At 47.7% G+C, this 24106-nt stretch overlaps 2 protein-coding genes across 2 annotated transcripts; one reads left to right on the top strand and one right to left on the bottom strand.

Moving 5' to 3' along the window:
• Positions 1-984: 984 nt before the first annotated feature.
• Positions 985-4044, top strand: MRPL11 (mitochondrial ribosomal protein L11). Its single transcript, XM_059929825.1, has 5 exons — positions 985-1345; positions 1722-1817; positions 2242-2335; positions 2420-2579; positions 3769-4044. The coding sequence occupies exons 1-5, from the start codon at positions 1223-1225 to the stop codon at positions 3872-3874; spliced, it is 579 nt and encodes a 192-aa protein (XP_059785808.1). The 5' UTR covers positions 985-1222; the 3' UTR covers positions 3875-4044.
• An 11828-nt stretch (positions 4045-15872) lies between these two features.
• Positions 15873-20689, bottom strand: NPAS4 (neuronal PAS domain protein 4). Its single transcript, XM_059929824.1, has 8 exons — positions 20515-20689; positions 19636-19787; positions 19355-19457; positions 18963-19236; positions 18672-18781; positions 18190-18325; positions 16651-18068; positions 15873-15954 (listed from the first exon to the last, which is right to left on the bottom strand). Exons 1-8 carry the CDS (start codon positions 20687-20689, stop codon positions 15926-15928), a joined length of 2397 nt encoding a protein of 798 aa, XP_059785807.1. The 3' UTR covers positions 15873-15925.
• Between the last annotated feature and the right edge of the window lie 3417 nt (positions 20690-24106).

The raw sequence follows: 24106 nt of genomic DNA, 5'->3' as shown, positions 1-24106 counted from the left end.
ACTTGATAGACTTCAGAGACAGGAGCAATCACATTTACTTAGTGGGAGTCCAATGAGAATGCAGAATAAAAAGTTTATGTGTCTCACAGTTTACAGGGTGGTTTTACATGGATCATATCATTTTACATGGATTATATAATTTAACCAGGGATTACAACAGTACAGACTTGTCGTAAACAGAACAAGGTCTAGAATCAGATAATCTCATATTTCTTTCCCAGCCCTGTCACGTACAGGGTAGGTGTTTTAGGGCCTCTTTTTGTGCCTCAATTTCTCATTTGTAAAGGGGGTATAATAAAACAATTTATCTCATGCCATTGTGAGGATTAAATGAGATAATAATGCCCTTAGCACAGTGCCTGACATGTAGCAAATGCTAAAAAAAATAATAATAACAACAATAATAATAAGATGCTGGCTTATTTTATTGGACACAGGTGATGTATCAACTACGTTCTGGGCCTCTTAAGCCTCACAAGAGCTCTGCAAGGTTTTGTCCTTATTGTACAGTGAAGAGCACGTGCTGACTAGGTGTCAGGTATTGTTCTAAAGCACTTTGCTGACTCAATCCTCACAACAATCCCAGGGGTAGGTACTACCTATTATAATCCTCCTTGTACAGAGGGGGAAACTGAGCATAAATTAAATAAGTTGATCAAGTTCACAGCCAGCAAGAGAAGCAACCAGGCAGTTTACTTCCAAGGTCCGTACTTTTAACCATCTTCCCTTTCAACAGCAGGTGAAGAAACAGGCTCAGAAAGTGAAGAGATCCCCACTCCTAAAAAGGAGCTCTAAGCTATTTTCCAACCCAGGAATTATCACCATGTCCAGCAGATGGCGCCCCAGAACATAGCAAGCTGTGGGATTGGCATACGAGGTCAAAACTACCATACCCACAATGCAGTGCGGATATTAAGGGCCACCTGCCAGTTTAGCTGTCTGAGGCACTGCCTGTGTGCTCTCCAGGAGGAACTTGTGTATCTGAGACATTCGGGTCCTTCCTCAATCTTAAAGTAGCAAGTTAAAAGTTTTTTCCGCTTCATCTCATCCTCCTTGTCTTACTAGTTGGAGAGCGGAAGGACTGAATCAACGCTGCTATTTGTTGGCTTCATCTGCCTTACCCTAACGTGAGGACCCTTGACGTTTAACCCAAGGTGGCGGCGCCCGGAGCCTTATCCCTTACTGTGGACCTGAGATGAACTAAGGCCGGGAACTCCGCCTCATGTCGAAGCTAAGCCGGGCCACTCGGGCCCTCAGGAAGCCCGAGGCCGGCGGCGTGATCCGGACCATCGTGCGGGCAGGCCAGGCCATGCCCGGGCCCCCACTAGGCCCCGTCCTGGGTCAGGTGCAGCCGCGGCAGGAACCTGGCGTGGGAGGCGTCGGAGGGTGGGAGCATAGTACGCGGGTGGCGGGTGCGGGCTGGGCCAGGGCGGCCTCGGTTCAAAACGCGGCTCTGCTGCCCACACGTTTTACGTGCTTGGGTTAGTTACACAGCCTCTTTGAGGTTTAGCTTTCTCTGTTCTTCGTCAACGAGCTGTTGTAAGGATAGAGAGGCATGAAACATACGAATCATCTGGCACATAAAATGGTAGTTGGATCTGGATAGAGAAAAGAGAATGGGAGCTTAGGGAAGTGAAGACGGAGGAGAGAATGGATGGAGCCTCCGGGGGAAAGGAAGCCATCCCTTCCTCCTCACGCTGACCCCTATGCCTCCCTCACAGCGAGGCGTTTCCATCAACCAGTTCTGTAAGGAGTTCAACGAGAAGACCAAGGACATCAAAGAAGGCATTCCTCTGCCTACCAAGATTTTTGTGAAGGTGAGGAGTCGGGACTCTGATCCCCGGTTTCCTTCTCATTCTCCCCAGGCCCCGGAGCTGGTCACCTGGGGTTGCTACTCTGCTCATAACCTGGGGCAAGTGTTTTCCTGTTACCCGCCCCCACTTCCCCCATGTATACCGTAGAGACTAGGCCATATCTTTCCTGAACCCGCGCTGCCGTATTGCAGATCTTTCCTTTGTCCCTCCAACTTGCTGGGGCTTCCAGAGCAGAGTTGGACCTGGAATAGAAGGGACAGGGATGTTTGTTGCAGATTTGTTTCTTCTGTGGTTTTGTTGTCAGTTAAAGGGAAGGAAAGTGAGCTGAGGGAATGGGGGTACAGGAAGTTAGAAGTTCCCTGGGCTGGGGCAGCAGGGGTTGGGGGAGGTGGGAAGAAAGATTCTCATGTTTCTTTTTTCCGTTCAGCCTGACAGGACATTTGAAATCAAAATTGGCCAACCCACTGTTTCCTACTTCCTGAAGGCAGCTGCTGGGATTGAGAAGGGGGCCCGGCACACAGGTAAGGGGCAGGGTGGGCATCCGGGTTTCTGGGCTCTGGAAGGAAGCAGTGACACCTGAAGGGCTATTTGTTCCTTGCTCCCAGGGAAAGAGGTGGCAGGCCTAGTGACACTGAAGCACGTGTATGAGATCGCCCGTGTCAAAGCTCAGGATGACGCCTTCGCCCTGCAGGATGTGCCCCTGTCCTCTGTTGTCCGCTCTATCATTGGCTCTGCCCGTTCCCTGGGCATTCGTGTGGTGAAGGAGTGAGTTTCCAGGGGAAGCTCAGTGTGAGGGGAGGGCCTGGAAAGTTCTTGACTCTGGGACAAAGCTGAGGGCCCACTGAGTGGGAGAGTCAGCTTCTGAGTTAATGGATCTTAGATTCTTGGGAGTGGGGAGCCTCATTCATTCATTTGGAATATACTTGTTAAGTACCTATCATGTGTTAGGCATTGTTCTGGACGCTGGATGCAGCTAGGAAGGAGGTAGCCATGCTTGACCTTGCTTTCTAAGGAACTCACAGTCCAGAGATGGAGGCAGATCCATAAATGGAGCAGTATACTGCCAGGTGGTCAGTGTTGATAAAAGGAACTACAGGTATCTTCAGAACAGGGAGTAGGTTGCCTGGTGTGTCAATAAAGGCTTTGCAGAGCAGTTGACATCTAAGCGGAGCCCTGGGAAGTGAGGTCAAGGACTGGGGCAAGCGTTCCGAGAAGTAGAAAAGTCCCTGTGAAGGATGTAAGGTGAAGGAATGGAGCAAAGAAGTTCAGTGTGATCTGGGTATATAATACTAGAGGCAGAATGGGACATAGTAGGACGTGAGCCAAACAGGGACTAGTTGATTCTCAAATTCAGACTTGATCCTGAGGCCAACAGCAGGCCCCCTCATGGGGCTTCGGATGGCCTCAGAAATTGTTTCCTTGAAGTGAGATGTAGGGTGGGAGAGCCTCTGGCCAGACCACAGCAGGGGCAACACTCAGCCCTTCGCTGGCCTCTTGCTGCTGGTGTCACACCCCATGCAAAGGCTGACGGTTGGTTGTTTCCCAAGAGGAGTGGGGTTAAGCATGGAACAGGGATAGACTTTACTTTGCTCAGATCTTTACTTGTATTGGGAGTACAGAAGTGAGTGAATCTGATCCTTGCTCTGAAAGAGATAATCATGCACCACCTGATGACTTCATTTTACAAAACGTTTTGGGGCGCAGAGGAAGGGCACGTTAATTTGGACTAGGGTGTAGCTGTACTCGTCCTCGAAAGATGAGTAGGGCCTTAAGAAAGGAGTAAAAGGCAGAGGTGATAGTGGGGTGGCAATTCTGGTAGAGGAAACAGCTGAGCAAAGGTATGGGGGCTGGGACGTCCAGGAGGGGAGAGGGGTTCTGAGACAGTGACATGGTGCTGTGAGCTCCCCACCAGTGACCAGCCCTTCACTTACCGTCTGTTTTTCTGTACCTGTAGCCTCAGTTCAGAAGAGCTGGCAGCTTTCCAGAAGGAGCGAGCCCTGTTCCTGGCTGCTCAGAAAGAGGCAGATTTGGCAGCCCAGGCAGAAGCTGCCAAGAAGTGACCCCTGTCCCCCACCCTCCAGGATTTTGAAGGGGGCCAGTTGGGAAGGCTGGGCCAGAGGGGAGGAAGGGAGGTCACATCAACCCGATTATATTTTTCTGACTTTAAATTATGTATTTTTGCACGTGTGGTTATATCAAAGGATCAAACGTGAATAAACATCTTCTGTCACCCACTGTCAGTTTCTGCCTTGGGACCCCAGAGAAAGGGACCAGTACTGACAGTAGCCACCATGGACAGACAAAAGCTGCCCTAGGAAGTAGGGGTCTTCATGCCATTTCTCAGATGTGTGATCTGAGGCTCATCCAAGCAGAGCGACTGCCCAGGATCTGAATTGGCAGGGGTAGCAGAAAATCCTGTGTTTTCCCATTTTCCAGGGGTGAGAGAAAGGGCAAGGTAGGTGGGGGCATGTATGCCGGACTTGGGTGTACAGAGGCAGCAGATGTTGTTTCTGCTTCCATCAGAAATGTCTCCTATCTCTTGGGGACTTGCCACCTCAACAGAAACAGAACCCTTTGGGGACTTCAGGTCACAGCCCCAAGCAGGGTTGCTACATGGAGTGCCCTGGATCCCAAGGGCTACTTCAGGCCCCTCTATTAAGCTGACCCTGGCTCTGAGTCAGGTGATATCTGAATGTGAATTATTGTGGGGTTTAGGGCTACAGACCCACGGAAGAAGCAAAGCATCAGTAGGTACCTGCCCATGGTGGGAGAAGTCCTTGGGAAGCCCTGGCCTTTTGTTTTTCCATTAGTCATAATATCAAGGACTATTGTCCTCTTAGAGAAGAGAGGAGGAGTTGGGGGAAAAATGGGATTCACATTTACTAAGCACCTGTTATGTGCTAGATACTTGGTTTTACACCGAGAAGATTTGGAAAGCATAGAAAAAACCCTACAAGAAAAGAAAAGCCTCAAGTAATCCCCTCACCTAGATGAGATTCCTGCCAATATTGTGGTATATATCTTTTCCTTTTTTTTTTTAAGTTATTTCTGAGATATACATTTTAAAGTAATAACTAGAATTATGACTTATAACATTATACCAGAACATATAAGATTTCTAGAAATTTCATGTACTGGTATGTATCTTTTCTACTTGTTTTTTTTTCTTTGTGTTTATATATAATACTTTAAGAAAAAAACAAATTTGGGTCATACTCTTGATACTGTTGTGTCTACTTTTACTTGTAACTTGGCAATTATTTAGAACATTTTTTCATTATTAATCATCTTCCTAAAACAATTTTTAATGGCTGCTTAGTATTCTGTCTTATGGGTAGACCATTATTTAACCAAGTCCTCAACTGTTGGGTAGGTTTGTTGTTTGCATTAAAAAAAAAATACACACAGCCCCGTGATGAACATCATTTGGTCCTCTGCTTCAGGGTCTCCCAAAACTTCAGTCAAGGTGTCAACTGGGGCTGTGGTCTCATCTGAGGCTTGACTGAGGAAGGATCCACTTTCAAACTCACGTGGTTGTTGGCAGCATTTAATTCTTTCTGAGCAGTTGCATGAGGGCCTCAATTTCTTGCTGGTTATCAGTCAGAGGCCACACTCAGTTCCATTCTCCCTAGCTGTGTTGTCTTGGGCAAGTTACTTAACTACTCTGTGCTTTAGAGCCATCATCTATAAGGCAGAGAAAATAGTGCTTATCTCAAAAGGTTGAAGAAATAACTGCATATGTAGCCAGTTAATTTATGACAAAGGAGCCAAGAATGTACAATGGGGAAAGGACAGTCCCTTCGATAAATGGTGTTGAGAAAAGTGGACAACCACATGCAAGAGAGTGAAACTTTAAAAATTAACTCAAAATAGATTAAAGACTTGAGCATAAGACCTGAAACCATGAAACTCCTAGAAGAAAACAGACTCCTTGACATTGGTCTTGGCAGTGAGTTTTTTTATTTGACCCCAAAAGCAAAGGCATCAAAGCAAAAATAAACAAGTGGGACTACATCAAACTAAAAAGCTTCTGCACAGCAAAGGAAACCATCAACAAAATGAAAAGGCAATGTACAGAATAGGAGAAAAAGATTTATAAATCATATATCTGATAAGGAGTTAATATCCATAGTATATAAAGAACTCATACAACTCAATAGCAAAAACAAAAAACAAAAAAAACCCAAAAACAAAAAAACAGAAAAACAACAATCACACACACACATATACTCTAGTATCATTCAAGAACAAGCAATTCTTTTGCTTCGCATCTCCCTTTAGCCACTGCCCCATTTCTCTGTTTTCTTTCACTGTAACAGTTAAAAGAATTGTCTAAACAGACTGTCTATACTTTTCATCTCCCATTTACTTTTTGCTTGTAATGTTTTTTGTCTCAAAGTCTATTGTGTCTATTATTAAATATACCTACACCAATCTCTCTTTTGTTTAGAGTCAGCACAATATATCTTTTTTTTACATCCTTTCCACCTTTTCCTATTCTTATGTTTTAGGTGTTCTTGTAACAGAATTAGTTGGTGTTGTAGCCACCTTCCAAAATGGCTCTCAAACCCAACCTCCTAGTAATTAACACTCCCCCACATCGTGCTGGGGTTAGTCTATGTCACCAAGACTGGCAGAAGTGCTGGCATGTCACTTCCAAGATTAGATCATCCTAATCCCCACAGCTCCCATCTTGGTTACCTTCTCTCCTTTATAGTTGCACCCACCCACCTCTCTCCTACTATCCTAATCCCTGGCAACCACTTTTCTGTTCTCTACCTCTATTATAGGGAGGCCTTTGTCCTCATTTCTAGAATGTTATATGAGTGAACTCATACAGTATATGTCCTTTTGAGGTTCTCTTTTCTCACCCAGTATAATGCCTTTGAGATCCATCGAAGTTGTTGTGTGTATTAATAGTCTGTTCCTTTTTTATTGCTGAATAGTATTCCAAGGTATGGATGTACTACAATTTGTTTAATAATTTATCTATGGAAGGGCATTTAGTTATTTCCTCTTTTTGGCTATTACAAATAAAGGTGTTATGAGCATTCTTGAAAGATGTAATTTTCATTCCTCTGGGATAAATGCCCAGGAGTGCAATTGCTGGGTCATATAGTAAGTGTATTTTCAGTTGTTTAAGAAACTGCAAAATTATTTTCCAGAGTTAACTGTACATTACTTACACTGCACCAGCAATATATGAATGATCCAGTTTCTCTGCAGCCTCATCAGAACATGGTGTTGTTGTTGTTATTATTATTATTTTAGTTGTTCTAATAGGTGGGTTGTGATATCTTGTTGTGGTCTTAATTTGTGTTTCCATAATGTCTAGGGTTGTTGAAAATCTTTTCATGTGCTTATTTGCTATATATCTATGTTCTTTGGTGAATTGTCTCCATTTTGGGGTCCATTTTCTTTTCTTTCTTTTTTTTTTTTTTGGCTGCACTGTGTGGCTTGTGGGATCTTAGTTCCCCCACCAGGGGTTGAACCTGGGCCCTTGGCAGTGGGCCCAGTGAAAGTGCAGAGTCCTAACCACTGGACCACCAGGGAATTCCCTTTTGTCCATTTTCTAATGAATTGTGTTTTTCTTTAACTGCTGTGTTTTGAGAGTTTTAGACAGGAGCTCTTTGTCAGGTATGTGGTCTGCAAATACTTTCTCCCATTGTGTAGCTTGTTTTTTCATCCTCTTAACAAGATCTTTCACAGAGCAATAGTTTTCGATTTCAATAAAGTCCAATTTATCAATTATTTTCTTTTATGGATCATGCTTTTGGTGTCATGCCTAAGAACTCTTCACCAAGCCCTTGGTACCTAAGATTTTCTCCTATGTTTTTTCCTAAAATGTTATATTTATGGCTTATTTTTAGCTCTCTGTCCACATCCTAAAAACTTTATTATAGCTATGTCTTCTTTTTTTTTTAATTTGATAAGCAACTTTATTTATGAATCACCTGGGGAAATTTGTTAAAATGCAGAATTTAATTTAATATCTGAGGAGGGACTCACGATTTTGAATTTCTAACAAGCTCCCAAGGTGATGTCAGTGCTGCTGGTTTTTGGACCAAAACTCTGAATACCAAGGTGGGGAGAGATGAGATAGAAATAGAAAACAGAAGAAAGGAGAATGATGAGGTGAGGCAAAGAAAAAATACGGTTCATTTGAGGTCATGGCTAGGGATGGGCCACTTTACATGGACCATGGAGATCAGTAGGCTTTCTTTAAAAACTATACCTATTCTGCTATATCTTGGTTAGTTTTTAGATGGCAAAAAATTTCTGCTTCATTTACAGTCTTGTTAGTGTTAATTTTTCAGAGGGAGCTTGACGTTGCTACTGGTAGAAAAAAGAGTAGGAAAAGTCAGACATGTACAATGTTTTGAAGGACCAAATGTTACTCTTCCATTTGCATTCTCAGGTAGCTTCCAGAATCCTAGCATTTCCCCAGCTTGGTTATCCAGCCTGGCACATACTTTCCTCCTCCTTAGCTAGATATAATCTCCTTGTATGTTTGATGGGAACTCAGTTGGCCTTAGGGAAAGCATCTAATTCACTGAATTCACATGAATTTTTAACAACTATCATGCATTTAATCCTATTGGGGCACTTGCATTTTAGAGGAAGGACTGCTTATTCAAGAATAATAAATCTTAAATAATGCATCATATTTGGGTGAGTCTAACTTTCCTAATCCTCATAAATAATCTCATGGACCACTGTTCTTCTAGGAATGGGAGATGTAACACTTACTCTCCTGGTGCTCTTACATGCAGTCTTCTCAAAGGATTATAAAAAATCATTCTGAAGTTTTACTTTTTTATAACAATAGTACAAAGAAGTTAAGATTTTGTTGACTCTCACTCTTAATATATATTATGTATAGATTCAATTCAACCTAGGTTTTAAGAAAAAAAGCCATGGCCATTTCTTTTTGAAAAATTTATATATTGTTGTATTTTATTCCAAGTTTCCTATTTTAGTAATGTGAATGAGGTTTGCTGTCACCCCCTACTTCTGATGATATTAGTGACTTCCACACTGCACCTTTTATATTTTTCAATTTTTGTTGTACTTCTTCCACAGCTCCATAGTGAGAGGAGCAGATGATTTCTAGCTATCGTGTGGCTACTTCTTCCCCTGGACTATTTGGGTGTGCTCAGTTACAGCACTGTGTCAGGTGTCTTCCAACTAAACAATGATTACATTGCTTTTTTCGTCTATTCTGTGGATATCTTAGTCACTGGCCTGCAGCAAAGCTGGAATGAAATCTCAGAGGTGTATTTCAACTTGCAAAACAATCATGAAGGTTGGCCTTGCATTTTCATAAGGCAGTTTGTGTTTTCTTAAGGAGTTCTTCTTATCCTGTGCCTAAATGGCTTTACTTGCCTCATGGGAATCAGTTGATTCTTTATGTGTGTGTGACTTCACCCAACCTTTTAAGAAACTATTTCTTGTTATTTTCAACTTTGGCATTTCCAGGCAAAAATTAGCATAGATTTTTGCATAGAAAATATGAGTCTGCTTCCAAGCCTCCTAGCAGGGACTTTGTATCAAAAGTGAAAAGGAAAGAAAATGAAGCTAAAATCCTTATACATGGCTGCTTGGATGTAGCTAAGAAGCAATTTAGACATCCTGGTTTGCTTGTAAGTACGTCATGGGTATATAGTGCCAATCTTAAATTTGAAGAGGTTAGAAATTAGCTACGTCTTCTTAAGCACCATGTCCTCTTAAACCATATCCAGAGTATAGTTATGTTTTACATTTAAGTCTATGACCCATTTTGAGTTAATTTTTGTATAAGGTATGAGGCTCAGGTTGAAATTCTTTTCTCCCCCACAAGGACGTCTAATTACCCCAGTAGCATTTGTTGAAAAGGTTATTCTTCCATTGAATTACTTCTGCACTTGATTTTCTTCAGCTCTGAAAATCTGGGGAAATTCAGTTCTGCCCCTCAGAGGTTTTGAGTTTAACATTCATCCCCATGCAGATTTGAAATCTGGCTGATGTCTTGATGGGGAGACCGGTCCTGAGTTTCTGGCACTGTGTATGACATAATTATACTCCATATACAGTATATGCCACCAATTTTTATTTCAAATAATGATTTTTAATTACATGTGTTCATTATATCAATAGGGTGATTTTATTTTGCTCAAATAACTGAAATAGAAAATAATATTTTGGACTGTGTACTTTTACTAAAACTTGGCCTAGTATAGATTATAGTAGCCTGTGATACATTAAGATACCCACACGGTTTTCAGACAATGTACAAATAGGCCACTCAGCACATTGTTTTATAATTTTTTGCCCAAAAAACCCACCAAAAAACCCTTGATATGGGTTCCAATTTTCCATTTCCAATTGTTTTCCAATTGAATTTTTAATTTCAGTTTTCATATTTTTTATTGTATTTCTAGAAAATCTATTGGTTCTTTTTCAAGTCTGCTTATCACTGTTTTCATTTCATGTTCCCTGTAGATGTTCTGTTTTTTAGAACTTTGCATGTTTGAATCACTTCTTATTTATTTATTTATTTTTATACTTGCCTTGTGGACTTTATTTTTTTTAATTAATTTTTATTGGAGTATAGTTGATTTACAATGTTGTGTTAGTTTCTGCTGTACAGCAAAGTGGATCAGTTATATGTATACATATGTCCACTCTTTTTTAGATTCTGTTCCCATATAGGTCATTACAGAGTATTGAGTAGAGTTCCCTGTGCTATACAGTAGGTCCTTATTAGTTATCTATTTTATATATAATAGTGTGTATATGTCAATCCCAATCACCCAATTTATCCCCCTCCCTTTCCCCCTTGGTAACCATAAGTTTATTTTCTATATCTGTGACTCCATGTCTATTTTGTAAATAAATTCATTTGTACCATTTTTTTTAGTGAATTACTTAATTTTTTAAAAAAATATTTTTGCAATTTTATTTATTTATTTTTTTAAACTTATTTATTACTTATTTTTGGCTGTGTTGGGTCTCTTGCTGTGCACTGGCTTTCTCTAGATTCGGGGAGTGGGGGCTGCTCTTTGTTGCAGTGGCGGGCTTGTCATTGTGGTGGCTTCTCTTGTTGCGGAGCATGGGCTCTAGGCGTGCGGGCTTCAGTAGTTGTGGCACTCAGGCTCAGTAGTTGTGGCTCACAGGCTCTAGAGCGCAGGCTCAGTAGTTGTGGCACACGGGCTTAGTTGCTCCGCAGCATGTGGGATCTTCCCAGACCAGGGCTCGAACCCATGTCCCCTGCACTGGTAGGTGGATTATTAACCACTGCACCACCAGGGAAGTCCTACTTAATTTTTTAAAGTGTTTTTTGTTTGTTTGTTTTTAATATTTTTGGCCATGCCACATGGCTTGCGGGATCTTAGTGAAACCGGGGATTGAACCCGGGCCCTCGGCAGTGAAAGCACTGAGTCCTAACCACTGGACTGCCAGGGAATTCCCTGTGTTCCCTGTAGATGTTGTTGACTTTGTAATTAATTTCTTTAAACATGAAAAAATATAGTTGTTTTAAATTTAGTAACTGACCACTCTGATATATGTACTGTGTATATCTGTGTTGCTAGTTCTTGCTCATATTGTCTTGCTTCTTTGTGTGTCTGGTTATCTTTGATCGTGTCCTGCTCAATGCCTGTGACACATTATTTATGGAAGCTCCTTGAGGCCTAAGATGGATATGCCCTCATCCAGAGAGGTTTTCAATTAGTCCTGCCAGGCACGAGAGGACACTACGAAAGTCCTGATATTCATCTCATCCCAGTCTAAATAAACAACAACTCTTCACCCGGTTACTAAAGTCAGAGACACAAGACTCCTCTCTTTTCCTCAACCTCACTGTAAACACATTAGCAAATCATGTTAGTTCTGTCTCCAAAGTATCCCCAATCCAGTCATTTACCCCCATCTATGCCTCGTGAAAGCTCTCATCCCCTCTTGCCTGGACCACTGCAGGAGCCCAGCTGGTCTCTCGGCTTCCTGCCTCTACTAATCCTTTCGCCACACACTGTCAGAGCGATGGCTTAAACATGTGAATTAAATCATGTCATTCCCCTGCTTAAATCTCCTCAATCAATTCCTATTGCATGTGAAATAAAATCTAAGTTTCTTATTGTGGTGTAAGGCCCTGAGTAACCTTTTTCCTGCTCTCCAACCACTCTTCCTCTTGCTGGCCTTGATCCAGCCACACTGATTTCCTTGCTAGTCCTTAAACAGGTCAAAGCCTTTCCCATTTAAATACCTCTACTCTTGCTTTCCTTTGGCCTGGAACATACTTACTCCTGTTCCTCGTCTTTGAGGTCTTAGCTCAGTGTTACCTTCTAGGAAAGGGCTTCCTGTCACCCCACTCTAAGTTAGGACACTCTGAACCAGAGCTGTGGTTCTCTACCATAGCAGCCTGGCTCTGTCCCTTACTGCACATTCCGTATGCTCCTTTGAGACTTTACTTAGTTTTTGTTACCTCTCCCCACAACTGGAATGTAAGCTCTGTGAGCCCAGAGACCTTGTCTGTCTTGTTCACTGCTGCATTCCCAGCACCCAGAAAAGTTCCTGGCACATGTAGTTATTGTGAATATTTACCACATAAAAAAATAAGGCTGCAGAGCCAGCCCTTGAGGTCAGTCTTTATGACCCCAAAACTTGTGCCCTTTCTCCTACATTCTGCTCCCAGGGCAGAGTCTGGAATCCGTGGGAAGGGACTTGGCTGAGGGTCAGATCTGGCTTCTGCAGCGACTCTGGGAGTGCCATCGGACAAGTCCTTTCCCCCCCTCTGGCCTCAGTTTATCCACCTGTGCTAAGGTATGATGCTCTGAGCCACAGGGACCTTGCCACTGACAGGAACAGAAGCAGATCCCTCTCTATCCAGCAGGTAGAGCCATTGGCTCTTTTGGACTTGGCTGCCGGGTTCTCTCATTCTGAATGTTGAGATGTCTTCTCATCAAAACGCACACTCTACTATCACCTACCGCCACGACCAAACACCAGTGAAGTGTTCATTTTTTGCTCACATTTTAAAACTTTTAAAATGTTCCTTTATTTAATTTTACTTGTTAAAGAAACTTTTTATTTCAGAACAGATTTAGATTTACAGAAATGTTGTGAAAAATACTAGTTTCCATATACTCCACGCCTATTATTTCCCCTATTATTAACATCATACACTTATATGGTACATTGGTCACATTAATGAGCAAATATCGATACATTATTATTAACTAAAGTCCACACTTTATTCAGGTTTCCTTAGTTTTTTATTTTTTTGGCCACGCCAGGGATCCTAGTTTCCAGACCAGGGATCGAACCCGTGCCCCCTGCAGTGGAAGCACAGAGTCCTAACCACTGGACCGCCAGGGAATTCCTGGGTTCCTTTAGTTTTTAACCTATGTCTTTTTTCTGTTTCAGGATCCTATCTAGAATACATTACACTTTGTCGTCATGTTTCATTAGGCTCCTCTTGGCTGTCACAGCTTCTCAGACTTCCCTTGTTTTTGATGACCACCAGGGAGGTTTTAGGTTTTTTTTTTTTTCAGTTGATGAACAGTTTTATTAGAAAATGAACAATTTTTCCCAGTTTTTTGAGACATAATTGACATATAACACTGTATAAGTTTAAGGTATACGACATAATGATTTGATATATGTATATATTTCAAAGTGATTGCCACAGTAAGTTTAGTTAACATACCAGAGGGGTTTGTAGATGGGACTCCAATATGTGTCTTGAGCTTATGGTCACTTAAGGTTCAAAGCTGAAAGATAACAATCCTTGGCCCTCTGGGGAACTTAGGCACAAAATTTTTGTGGTAGAAATTGGTAACTTCCTACTCAAGTCCTTAGGCTGATCTTCAGAAGTGGTCCTCTCAATAAAATATTTCTAGTGCGCCTGCCGTGTGTTTGGCCGTGTGATCGGCACCAGTCGGGGGTGGAGATGAGACAGGGCCCTTTTGGGGTTTCCAGTCCAGTTCTTTTGTTCAAGTTGGAGAATAGACGCACAGGAAGGCAGAGGGTAGCACTGCACCTTCCTGTTTCACCCAAGGATGTATCCAAGGTGGAAAAAAGGTGACAGGTCCCTGGAATGTCTTCCTTCCCATAGGACCTCTGAAGGGCACGGCCCCAGAGCTGGAGGATTTGGAATGAGAGGGGGTTTAGGGAATTCTCAGTGCTGTGCTCTCAGCTCCTGGAATCCAGCCCCCGTATTTCAATGGGCTGGGGTGAAGGAGACTGGGGCCTGGAGTTTCCTTCCCCACCTTGAGAAAGAAACTTGTAAGCCTTTGTGGTCACCATTGCTTTCTAATTCAGTTTAATAACTTAAGTCCTTTCTGTGCTCCTCAGCTTATAAGAGGCCCCATCAAGTCCTAGCAGCATCTTTGGGAGGTCAGGGCCGTTTCTTTCAGCCCCATTTTACCTGTGAAGAAACTGAGGCTCACGTCCCACTCGGCAGATAGTCAGTGGAGGTAGAATTTGAATCCAGGTCTTTCTGGCTCCTAATTTTCATTTCTGCCCCCACCATATCCTGTGGTTTTTGGCCCTCAAGCTTGGAGGAAGACAGTGTTTTAGGAAACTTTTTCTCTTGACCCGCTAAGTTATATTCTGCTCAGAAGTTTGGGGTCTGCTCCAGTTTGCAGACTGGGAGGGGAAGAGGTCCCTGCCCCAGCCCAAGCCTGCCCTTCTTGGGTGATCTGGCAGAGGGGACAGGCCAGGGCTTGGATGCGGATGACGTGGGTGTATTGCCCACCTGAGGCTCTCACTAACTGTGGGAGTAGAAAAAATCACTTTTTACTTGTGATCCTCAGTTTCTCCATCAATGAAATGGTGCTTATACACCTGTCCAGAGGCTTTATTGCAGTGAATAAGTGATATAAAATTGTTTGTCAGCTGAAAGCCCCATTCAGGGATAAAAGAGGTGGTTATCATTTCCAATGAGAAGATCCAGAACCCTAAATCCAGGGAAGTTGCTTGCCTGTAGGGCCAGGCTGAAGAAAGAAACTCATGTCCTGAAACTTCAAACTCATGTCCAGGAAAATGTCAAGCTGAATCCCCTACCCATCCCCAGACACTTCTACTCCCTCCCACACTGGAAGCCCTGCAAGCCTGGAGCAGAGAGGAGACTCCAGTATCCTTTAGCATTGGATGCCAAAGCATCTTGAAGCCAAGACGTAGCATCTGTTTCAGCTCCAAACTCTCAGCTTCTAGAACAGGGTGAGCCACACACAGAACACTCAGGTGTTGAGTGAATGAATGAATGAATGCATGAGGGAATGAAGAAATGCCAGGGCTGTCAGCAGGTCCAGAGTTTACCTCCTAACCTCCAGGATCCCGTTGGGACCTCTCAACCTTCTGAGTTCACCACCCTTCCCTTTTCACAGAAGTGCATGACACCAGGTGTACCAAAAAGGCAAACTGGACTTTATTATAAAGTTGGCTACAAAGTCACCGCAGCACCACGAGGTGACCACCTGGGCAGTCCCAGGCAGTTGGGCAGCCGGGTGAGTCCCGCACCAGGTACACGCACTCGTGCAAGCACACGTGTGACGGCGGCAGGTCTGCCTTCCTCCATCGGAAAGGAACGTAGCGTCTCTTCGCGCCCCCCACCCCAGGCGCGGGGCGCAAAAGTCACAAGAAGGGCCGCCAGGGCGGCAGAGTCCATCGGAATTGAAATCCCGTTACTGGTGTGTAGAGAATTCTACGTGGGTGTCAAGAGCCCCTCAGGGCACAGGCTGGCCCAGGTGGGCACTGCCTTTCCCCCACCAAGGCCCAGGGGTGGCTTGGCCCCCAGGAGTGGAGAACTGGCCCAGGCCCATGGGGCAGCGCGGGGCGGGGGAAGTGAGACTCCCCCATTCTCCGCTTGAAATCCCATTCAAGGAAACTCACTACGAGTGAATACAGATTGAAATGGAAACTGGGATCGCTTGATGTCTCTAAATTTTAAAAAGAAGCTCCCCTCCCTTGCCCTCCCACCTCCCCCCACCTCAAATCCTGCAGGGCCTGGGGAATCGGATCTATCCCCCTCTGGCCCCCAGAACCCCCCCAACAATCCCGGGGGGGTGGAGAGCGGCTCCATGTCTTGATGACAATATGCCATACTTGACGACGTTAAGTCACAGACTTATTCAAAACGTTGGTTCCCCTCCACTTCCATCTGCAGAGAGAGAGATAGAGAGAGAAAACAGTCAGTTAGGCCTATTAGGAAAGATAGGCTGAGGATGTGGTACACTGTTGGCACATAGTATGGGCTTCCAGTATACTGGTCTAATGACTGAATGATCACCAGAGGCTCAGAAGATAAGGGAGTAGTTTGGATGAATGGAGTGAAAATATGTCTGTGGTTTTGGAAAGGATGGAGCCATAGCAGGGACCCTCTGACGGGGCCAGGGGCTGAGTCCCACTCTCTTTCCCAAACTCCTATAAATTCTCACTCTGTATTCCCTTTAGGGGACAAAGAATACTGAGATAGAACTCTAATCCCTCTTCCATCAATTTGTTGTATAACCTTAGGGGAGTTTCTTTAACTTTGGGATCTTGATTGTCTTCATCTGTAAAATGGGGTGAGGATGGCTGATCTAGGTCCCTCATAGAGTTAAGAAGCACAACCCATTACCCAAGATTCTCTTGCATCTTACCCCACACCCCTAATCTCTGCCCCCCAGGCCTACTTGTCCAGGACTTCCATATTGTTTTCATTAGTTCTTATCCTAACTGCTATCCTACACAGCAGGTGATGTTACTGTACTAATGAAACTGAGGAACAGAGAGGGCAGTTTACTCATCTAATTCCACCCAGCATCTCATTGGCAGGAGAGGAACTTGAGTTCTTGAACATTTTGGCTCAACTCACCTTCATGGAAGCTGTCTTGAACTTGGCTCTGGAGTTGATGCAACTCATCAGTAAACCCATCGTAGGGGAATGCTGAGACACCTGTCTCAAAGGCGGTTTCGTATGTGGCCAGGTCCTCCAGGAAGCTGCTATCTTCTGGGGACAGGTTGTTGCAAGGTGATGGGGCCCCTCCTGGGACTGCTGCCTCAGGATCCTCTGAACTCCATTCCCCATTGGGGTCTGGGGTAGAGAGATCCATGAAGATGTCTTCCACGGGCGTCTCTTCCAGGAATATATCAGGGTCAGCCAGGAAATCCAGATCCTGGCATTTCCAGGGTTTCAGGTCCAGGCTGAGCACAGGGGGGCCAGCTCCTGCCAGGGAAAGGTTAGCGTCCAGGGGCTCCAGCCCCCCAAGTGGCTCTAGCCCACCCGTGCCAGCCTCAGCTGAGAAGGGCCTGTCCATGCCCTGAGCCAACTGGCTGATCTGCTGGATGAGACGGTCTATCTCATTCTGCTCCTTGTCAGAATAGTGGAAGAAACTCTGCTTGACTGGAGAGGCCTCAGGTGTAAGCAGGCCTTCGGGCACCAGGGGGACATCCACAGAGAGGGGGCCCCGGAGCTGGGCTAGGGCCAGGAGTGTGCAGTCCCCATTACCAGGGCTGCTAGGACTTGGGGGCAACTTCTCATAGAGAAAACTGCATCCCTCCTGGGCGAAGTAAGTCTTGGTGGGATTGGGGCTCAGTTGCTCTGGGAAAGTTTGGCTGGGGCTGTTCAGGTGTGCTTGGAATGCTGTGCTTGGAGAATTCACCTGCTCACGGGCAGGGCTGTTCAGAGGCTCTGGGAAGGTGGCAGTGCTGGGAAGCAGCTGATCTGGGAAAGTGGAGGTGCAAGGATCTTCATAGCTTCTGGCTGAGGTTTCAGTCAGTTGGCCTTGTAGTGGGCTAGTCAGCGGATCTGGGAAAGTTGCACTGCTGGGCGTCAATTGATCAGAGAAGGTCACAGTGCTTGGAGTCAGCTGTTCTTGGAGAGAGCTGGATGGAGTGGGCAAGTGGGTCTGGAAGGGCTCATGGAGGCTGAAGAGGAAGGCACAGCCTCCCGGCTGGTGGGGCGTGTAGGGTGGGGTGCACACAAGATCCTTGCTCAGGTCTGCTTGAAGAGAAGGCTCAGGGCCAGATGGGAATGTCAGGTAACTGAAGCCAAGCTCTTTGGGGGGTCGGGGAAGCTCTTCTGGTGTTGAGACAGCACCCAGCTCAGGAGCACTGGGGAAATTGGTGCTTCGGGGAGGCCCCATGGTGAAGAGTGGATTAGGGCCAGAGCATTGTTCCTGGGAGAGGATGTTCTCCGGGAATGAGGGCAGCATGGTCGGCGTGCCCAGGACATAGGCTGCCTGGGTTTCTTCAGAGTTTAACTGCTGGCGGAGGCTCCAGGCTTCTGTATCACTGGAGAGGAGAGAAGAGGCAGCCGGTAAGGGTGTGGTGTCCATTCCCAGAGAAGTTCTCTGATTTGTATCTCCTCCATGTCCACCTCAGCTGCCTCCCAGGCCCCTGGCTTGCAGCTCACCTGATTGGGTAGTTATTGGCAGTAATGGGACCCTCCGGACCTTCTGAATATAAAAGGCAATAAATCCACGCCCAGCCTCCAGGCTTGGCCAGCAGTCTCACCACCATCTCTGCTTGAATATCTCCACTCTCAGCCACTGAGGGGAAAGAAGAGATGCAGAGTTAGGACGCCCATCAGACAGCACCACCTATACTCCCCCCTCGCTGACCTCTCCACTGAATTGGGATATTCATGACATCCTCTTTTCTGACTACCCTAACCTGCACCATTCAACTCCCCACTTTGACCTCACCACTCAGAGTCCCCCAGTTCTGATTCTATTCTCACCTTGACTCCTTACCCTAGTGTTCACCCTATAGCATCCAAAACTGTTAGCCTCTGATATCTCCCCAACATCAGTCTTGATCACAGCCTTTCTTGGTCAGGTTTCCCATGCCCTTTCCCAACTCCCTGTCTTGTCCTCAGCCTCTCTGGACACTCACACAGGCGGTAGTGTTGAGCAGAAGCGTGGCCCAGGTCCTCAGGGTGCAGCAGTCCATACCATGATTTACAGAGCAGTTCACTGCGCTCAAAGCCCAGGTAGATTAGGACACTGGGAAGGTGGAAAGGATGAGGTCAGCTTTCTGTTTTCCCTGCTTGATACCCAGGCATCTCACTCCCTCCCAGGTCTTCTGCACCCTTAGATCCCATCCTCCCTGTCCCTGACTCCAGAATCTAGGGTCCCCTCACCTCTGACATGCCTTTTCCCTGGGGTCTGAACACTCTGGGCTTACCTCTCTGAGATGTCCAGAAGGGCCAGGTCCTTAGCGTGATGGCTCTGGAACATGGCCAAGAAAAGTGAGGCAGGGCCAGGACCAGGACCAGGGCCAGGGCCAGGACGGGGTCTTGTCTCCAGTGGAGCACAGAAAGCTGTGAACACAGGATTTCCTGCCCAGTAGGCCCCAGGTGGGTGAGCGTGGAATCGGCCTCGAATAAGCACCAGTTTGTTGCCTGCACTCTGGCGCCTGAGGGACTTGGAGGTGTTGAAGCGACAGCGGAAGAGGCGATCTAGGTGAGTGAAGAGAAAAACTGGTAAGAGAGTGAATGGCTGAGAGAGACGGCAAATGCGAAGGAGCAGGGCAGCAGCAGGCATATTGGATTGAGGAAAGGAGAAAGGAGTTCTCACCATTATCCAGAGCAGAGGGCAGCGTGAGTTGCTGGCGCACAGTTAGGTGGTCAGCTGGGTCAATGATGTCGTAGATACTGTCACCCTGGGCAACCAGGTCCACCTGGAGAAAGGTAAAGGAGAGATGACCATTAATGAAGGCAGCAAGAGCCAATCCTTGGCACATAGCATCTTGTAGGCTATAACTTCCTCCCCAGTAATTCTCAGATTCTCAAAAGTGGAAAACTCATTGTGTTCCCATCTGTGCTGCAGTCCAAGCTGAAAGGATCCTCAGCACTCACCATGGAGTGGCCCAGATGCTCGCTCACACTCTCAGAGAGATATAGCAGCTTCCCCTCCGCCGTGAACACAAGCAGGAATCCAGGTAGTGCTGCCACTATGTCTTCAAGCTCTTGAGCTGAGAGAAGCCCTGTGGGGCCCGCCAGAGGAGTGCCTGCAGAGTGAGAAGATAGGGTGAGTCAGGAGTAAGACTGGGAAGCAAAACAGAAGTGAGAAAGACATGGACTGGGTTTCAGAAAATTCTGAGGAATTCCTCATGGACCTGCTTCTGCACACACCTGTTGACCTGCTGCCCACAGCTCTTGCCCGGGGAGCCTGTTGCTGGATCTCTCCAGCCAGCGAGCCCTTCTACTTCTAAGTCGGGGCTGGGGCTTTGGCGGGTCTGGGATTCAGAACCACGGACAGCGCTCCAAAGCCGACCGAGCGTTCAGCACCGCGGACACCGCCTTGCTACCCGGTGGTGCTGTCAGCACCGCGGGCAGCGCTCCACCGGCTGCAGAAGAGCCCTTCCAGGATCGTGAACAGCGTCTGTGCTTCCCCAGGCTCTGGCGGCTCCGTCCCTGTAACTTCCCGGACTTCCCTTCCCTGGCTCCCCGGAGCGCCTCTGCGCTGGTGGGGACTGGGGCCATTCTGTCCTGGCTCTCCTCCTCCCATAAGTCTGGCACCAGGGACACTATCCAGGCTCTCTAATCCTCATTCAGAACTAAGGTGAGGTTTGGACAGAACTCAGGAGGAAAAGTGGGGATTCCTGAGTTCTCCTAGTTCCTTCTCACCCCAGCTCGCCGACACGCTGCCCTAGACCTGCGGCAGTCCCAGTGGGTTCCCTCTGCTTCACTCTCCCCGGCGCGCGCCAGCTCGTGTCTCCGCCCCGGTTTGCTCACCTCCAGCGAAGAAGACGCCCTTGCGAGTGTAGATGCAGGCAAGACTCATAATGTGCAGGTAGGACAGCCGGACCTTGTCCGCTTCAGCCAGCGGCAGCAGCTCCTTGAGGTTCCGGATCTCAGCGTTGATCTGGTCGCGGCGCGCCTTGGAGGCGCCCTTGGTGGAGCGATACATGACTAGCGGCTGCGGAGCTCCAGCTCGGGCGCTCCGAACACCTGCGTTCCTGTCCCGACGCACCGGTGGCTTCCTCCTTGCTTCCCCGTCTCTCGCTCAGGCTCTTTCTCTCTCTGTCTCCTCTCCTGGGCTCCGCTCGGTTGCGCTGCCCCCCTCGCCTGCCTTGTTCCGCCTTATATAGCTCCTGTCAGGCGTGGGGGGCTCGCTTTAGAGAAAGGGGGGGCGGGAGGCTGGGCTAAGCAAGCTGCAGCGGGAGCTGCTGGCTGGGGTTGGGGGGGCGCGCTCCTCCTCCCTCCCAGGCTTCCGACGTCATCCCATGACGTAGAACGAGAGCGGGAGGGGTGCCGGGGGGAGGGGGAGAACGCAGGCTGCGGAGGGGGCCGCGGCTGGCGGCAGCTGCGCCGAGAGGCAGGCGCTGCTTTAGGAAGGCCTGAAAGGGGGTGCAGGGACCCAGGTATCCTAATGTATTCAGCTGAGGGAAGGGACAGGGCAAGGGTTGGGGCGGTCTGAAGCCCCTGGCAGGAGAGTCTGTAGAGGGCAGGAGGGGCTGATTCTGACAATGATTTTTCTAAAGAGATAAGGGAAAGGGAAAGAGCAGGGTCGTACACAAATCCCCCCTCCCTATTTGCCAAAGGTCAAGTTCGTCTTGGGCGGGGGGATGGGGGTGGGGAGAAAGACCTTCCTTGGCCTCTGTGGGATAGGTCGCAGCTGGGGTTTCTCTCTAGGGATTACTCAATCCGGGATTCCCTTAGTCACTTTCAAAGAACAAATCTCCTCCTCCCCCCTTTCCAAACCCAGGCCTTGCTGATTTAGCAGGGGGAGTCTGGGGGTGGTTCTAAGTCCCTAGGATGGGTGGGAAAAGGGTCCTGAGGTCCTGAGGGAGAGGAACCAGCTGAATCTGGCCTTGGTTCTACTTTCCCACAGCCAAGAATAGGAACACCTGCACCAACGCCGCAGTCGGCAGTGACTCTTCGTTTCTCTGTCAACTAATTAACCTCAGCCACTGACGGGGGAAAGTGAGGCAGGGTCCCAGGGCCTGGTGAGGATCTGGGTCTACACCAAGGTATCCCTTCCCCCATTGCCAGCCCCCAAAGCCAGCGGCTCCCCCCGCCACCACCCGCATATCCCCCCACCCCACCCCCCGCTCGAGTGCAAGCCTCCGTCTCCCCGCGGGCCGGGGGCGGGGGCGGGGCCGGGGGAATCCCAGCTCCATATTAGGACAGGAATCCTCCGGCGGCTGCCGCGGCGGCTGCGGCGGCGGGCGGGGCCTGGCTGCCTCCGCCACGCTCCGGAGGGCTCCCCCCTGCCTCCAGCGGGGAGGATGGGGAAGCAGCAGAGAAGCGAGGGGGCCGTGCTGGACCCTCTGCACGATCCATGCACCGACCAGAGACCCCTTAACTCCGTCGGGCTGTCCACACTCCCCTCCAACCCCTTCCCCGTCATCGGCGGTAGGATTCCTCGCTGTCTCTCCATCTTCAACTCTCCACATACCCCCGACCCCGCCACCGCCCCGCACCAGCTAGTTTCTTTATCTCATTGCCGGCTTGGTGGTCTATCTCAGCTTTGTGTGCCCTCTGCGCCCCCCAAAACGTCCCCCTTCCGCTCTCTCTCGTCTCTCTTCTTTGTCAGTTTTGTCTCCACATCATATCACTTTGCCCTATCTCCCTCTTTCTTCTTTCTCTTTTCAGCATGGATGACCACTCTCTACTGGGGCTGAAGGGTGCCTTTGTTTCCCCCAAACAAAGGGGAAGGAAATGGGCTAGGGGACATTTTATCTGAAATCGAATTCTGTGGGGTAAGGGTGTGTGTGAAGTCACTTGAGGGGCTGGGGATGAGGCCACTTAAAATTTGGGAGAAAGGGATTGGCCTGATTGTAGAAAGTCACATAGGAGTGGTGGAGATAAACTCTGACACCAAGAAGCAAAATTTGGGGTCTTCACTCCTCGTGGAAAAGGGTGGAAGCAAGAGAGGTAGAGTGGGAGGAGGAGAGACAACTGACAAGAAGGCTGTCTAAGAAGGGCGTCTCTGGGGGCCCAATCCTGACCTCCTGTGCATTCTGGCAGAGGTTGGGGCCATCCACATCAACCTTCCCGTATTCAGTGGCACAGCTGAGATGGAGGGAAGGGGTATGTCTGTCTGCCTGTCTGCCACTATCTCTAACCCTATTTACCTGGGTGACAGAAAAATGGTTCCTTCAGAAAGTGTATCTCTGTTCCACTTTCATCTCTGTCTGGCCCCTGACATACTCACCCACCCCTCGCTCAAGCTTCTGTTTGGACAAGCCCTTAATCTTTGGACCCCTTTCCTGTAGGAAAATCCAGGGCAGTGTTCCTGTTTTATTCACTTATTGGTTCTTTATCCCTGACTGAGAGGCATTCTTAGTGTTCCTCTCCATGACCAGAGGTGCCTATTGGTTTGGTCCAGCCGGTCTCCAGCAAGCTGAGTAGAGCCGCAGTGAAAGAATGGGGCAATCACCGCTGTCCGTGGTACTGAACTATCACAAGGTATGTCATATGGACCATGGGACGTTAAAGTAGAGCTTGAATCCATACAGGTCTCACAGTGAGGCCCCAGCTGGCTGTCCCCTTCTCCTCTGAGAATGAATAAGGGAGTGGATTGTAGGGGGGCAAGATATCTGAGCTCTAGGAGTGAAGTAGATGGGGGGGGGGGGAACTGGGCTTAAGGGAAAAGCCCTTGGATTTTTCCAGAATGGACTGGGGGAAGGCACTCTGGAAGAGAAGGAGGGTCTAGAAAGGGACAAGCGAGGGGGCACAGAAGGGCTCATCCTAGTTCTCCCACTCTGATTCAAGTTGAGAAGCTCTGTATGCCCCAATGTCTGCTCTCCCCAGGCCAACTCCCACACCCCTTGCATCCCACCTCCTTAAAGCTATTTTTAGCTGTGGAGAACCAAAAATAGCTTGGCAGCAGCTTCAGGACGTGGGAGAGGAGCTATTTATATCGCCAGTGATGGTTCCAAAATAGCAAGCAGGAGGAGGGGGGCGGCTGGCACGCTAGAGAGCTCCTGGCCGCTGCTAAAAATACTGGCAGTGTGAGTCATCCTGGCCTGGCTGAGTCACCCCACACACACCTCCCCCCCCCCCCCCAACAAGCAGCAGGCAGCAGCAGCAGAACAGGCTAAGAATTGGAAGTCTGAGATGAGGGAGGTATTAGAGCCCATTGACTATAGGAAAGTGGGCAAGGGAATGAATTCAGAGGGGGGCCTTGGGGTGAGTTTGTAGAAGAAATGGGGGGAGCAGGAGCCACCCACCCAAACTCTCTGTGTGAGCCTGCAGCATTTCCAGCTATGCACTGCTGCTTGGGGATGCTTGGGCAATTGAAGGCAGGGGGCCAGACTCTGAGAATGTGCGTGTGTGTCTGTCTGTCCATTTGACCATGACTGTATTTGTAGGTCTCTGT

The sequence above is a fragment of the Balaenoptera ricei genome, chromosome 8, assembly GCF_028023285.1.
Source record: "Balaenoptera ricei isolate mBalRic1 chromosome 8, mBalRic1.hap2, whole genome shotgun sequence".
Classification (NCBI taxonomy): Eukaryota; Metazoa; Chordata; class Mammalia; order Artiodactyla; family Balaenopteridae; genus Balaenoptera; species Balaenoptera ricei.
The sequence above is the reverse complement of the archived record's forward strand: the minus strand, read 5'-3'. Positions and strand labels throughout refer to the sequence as shown.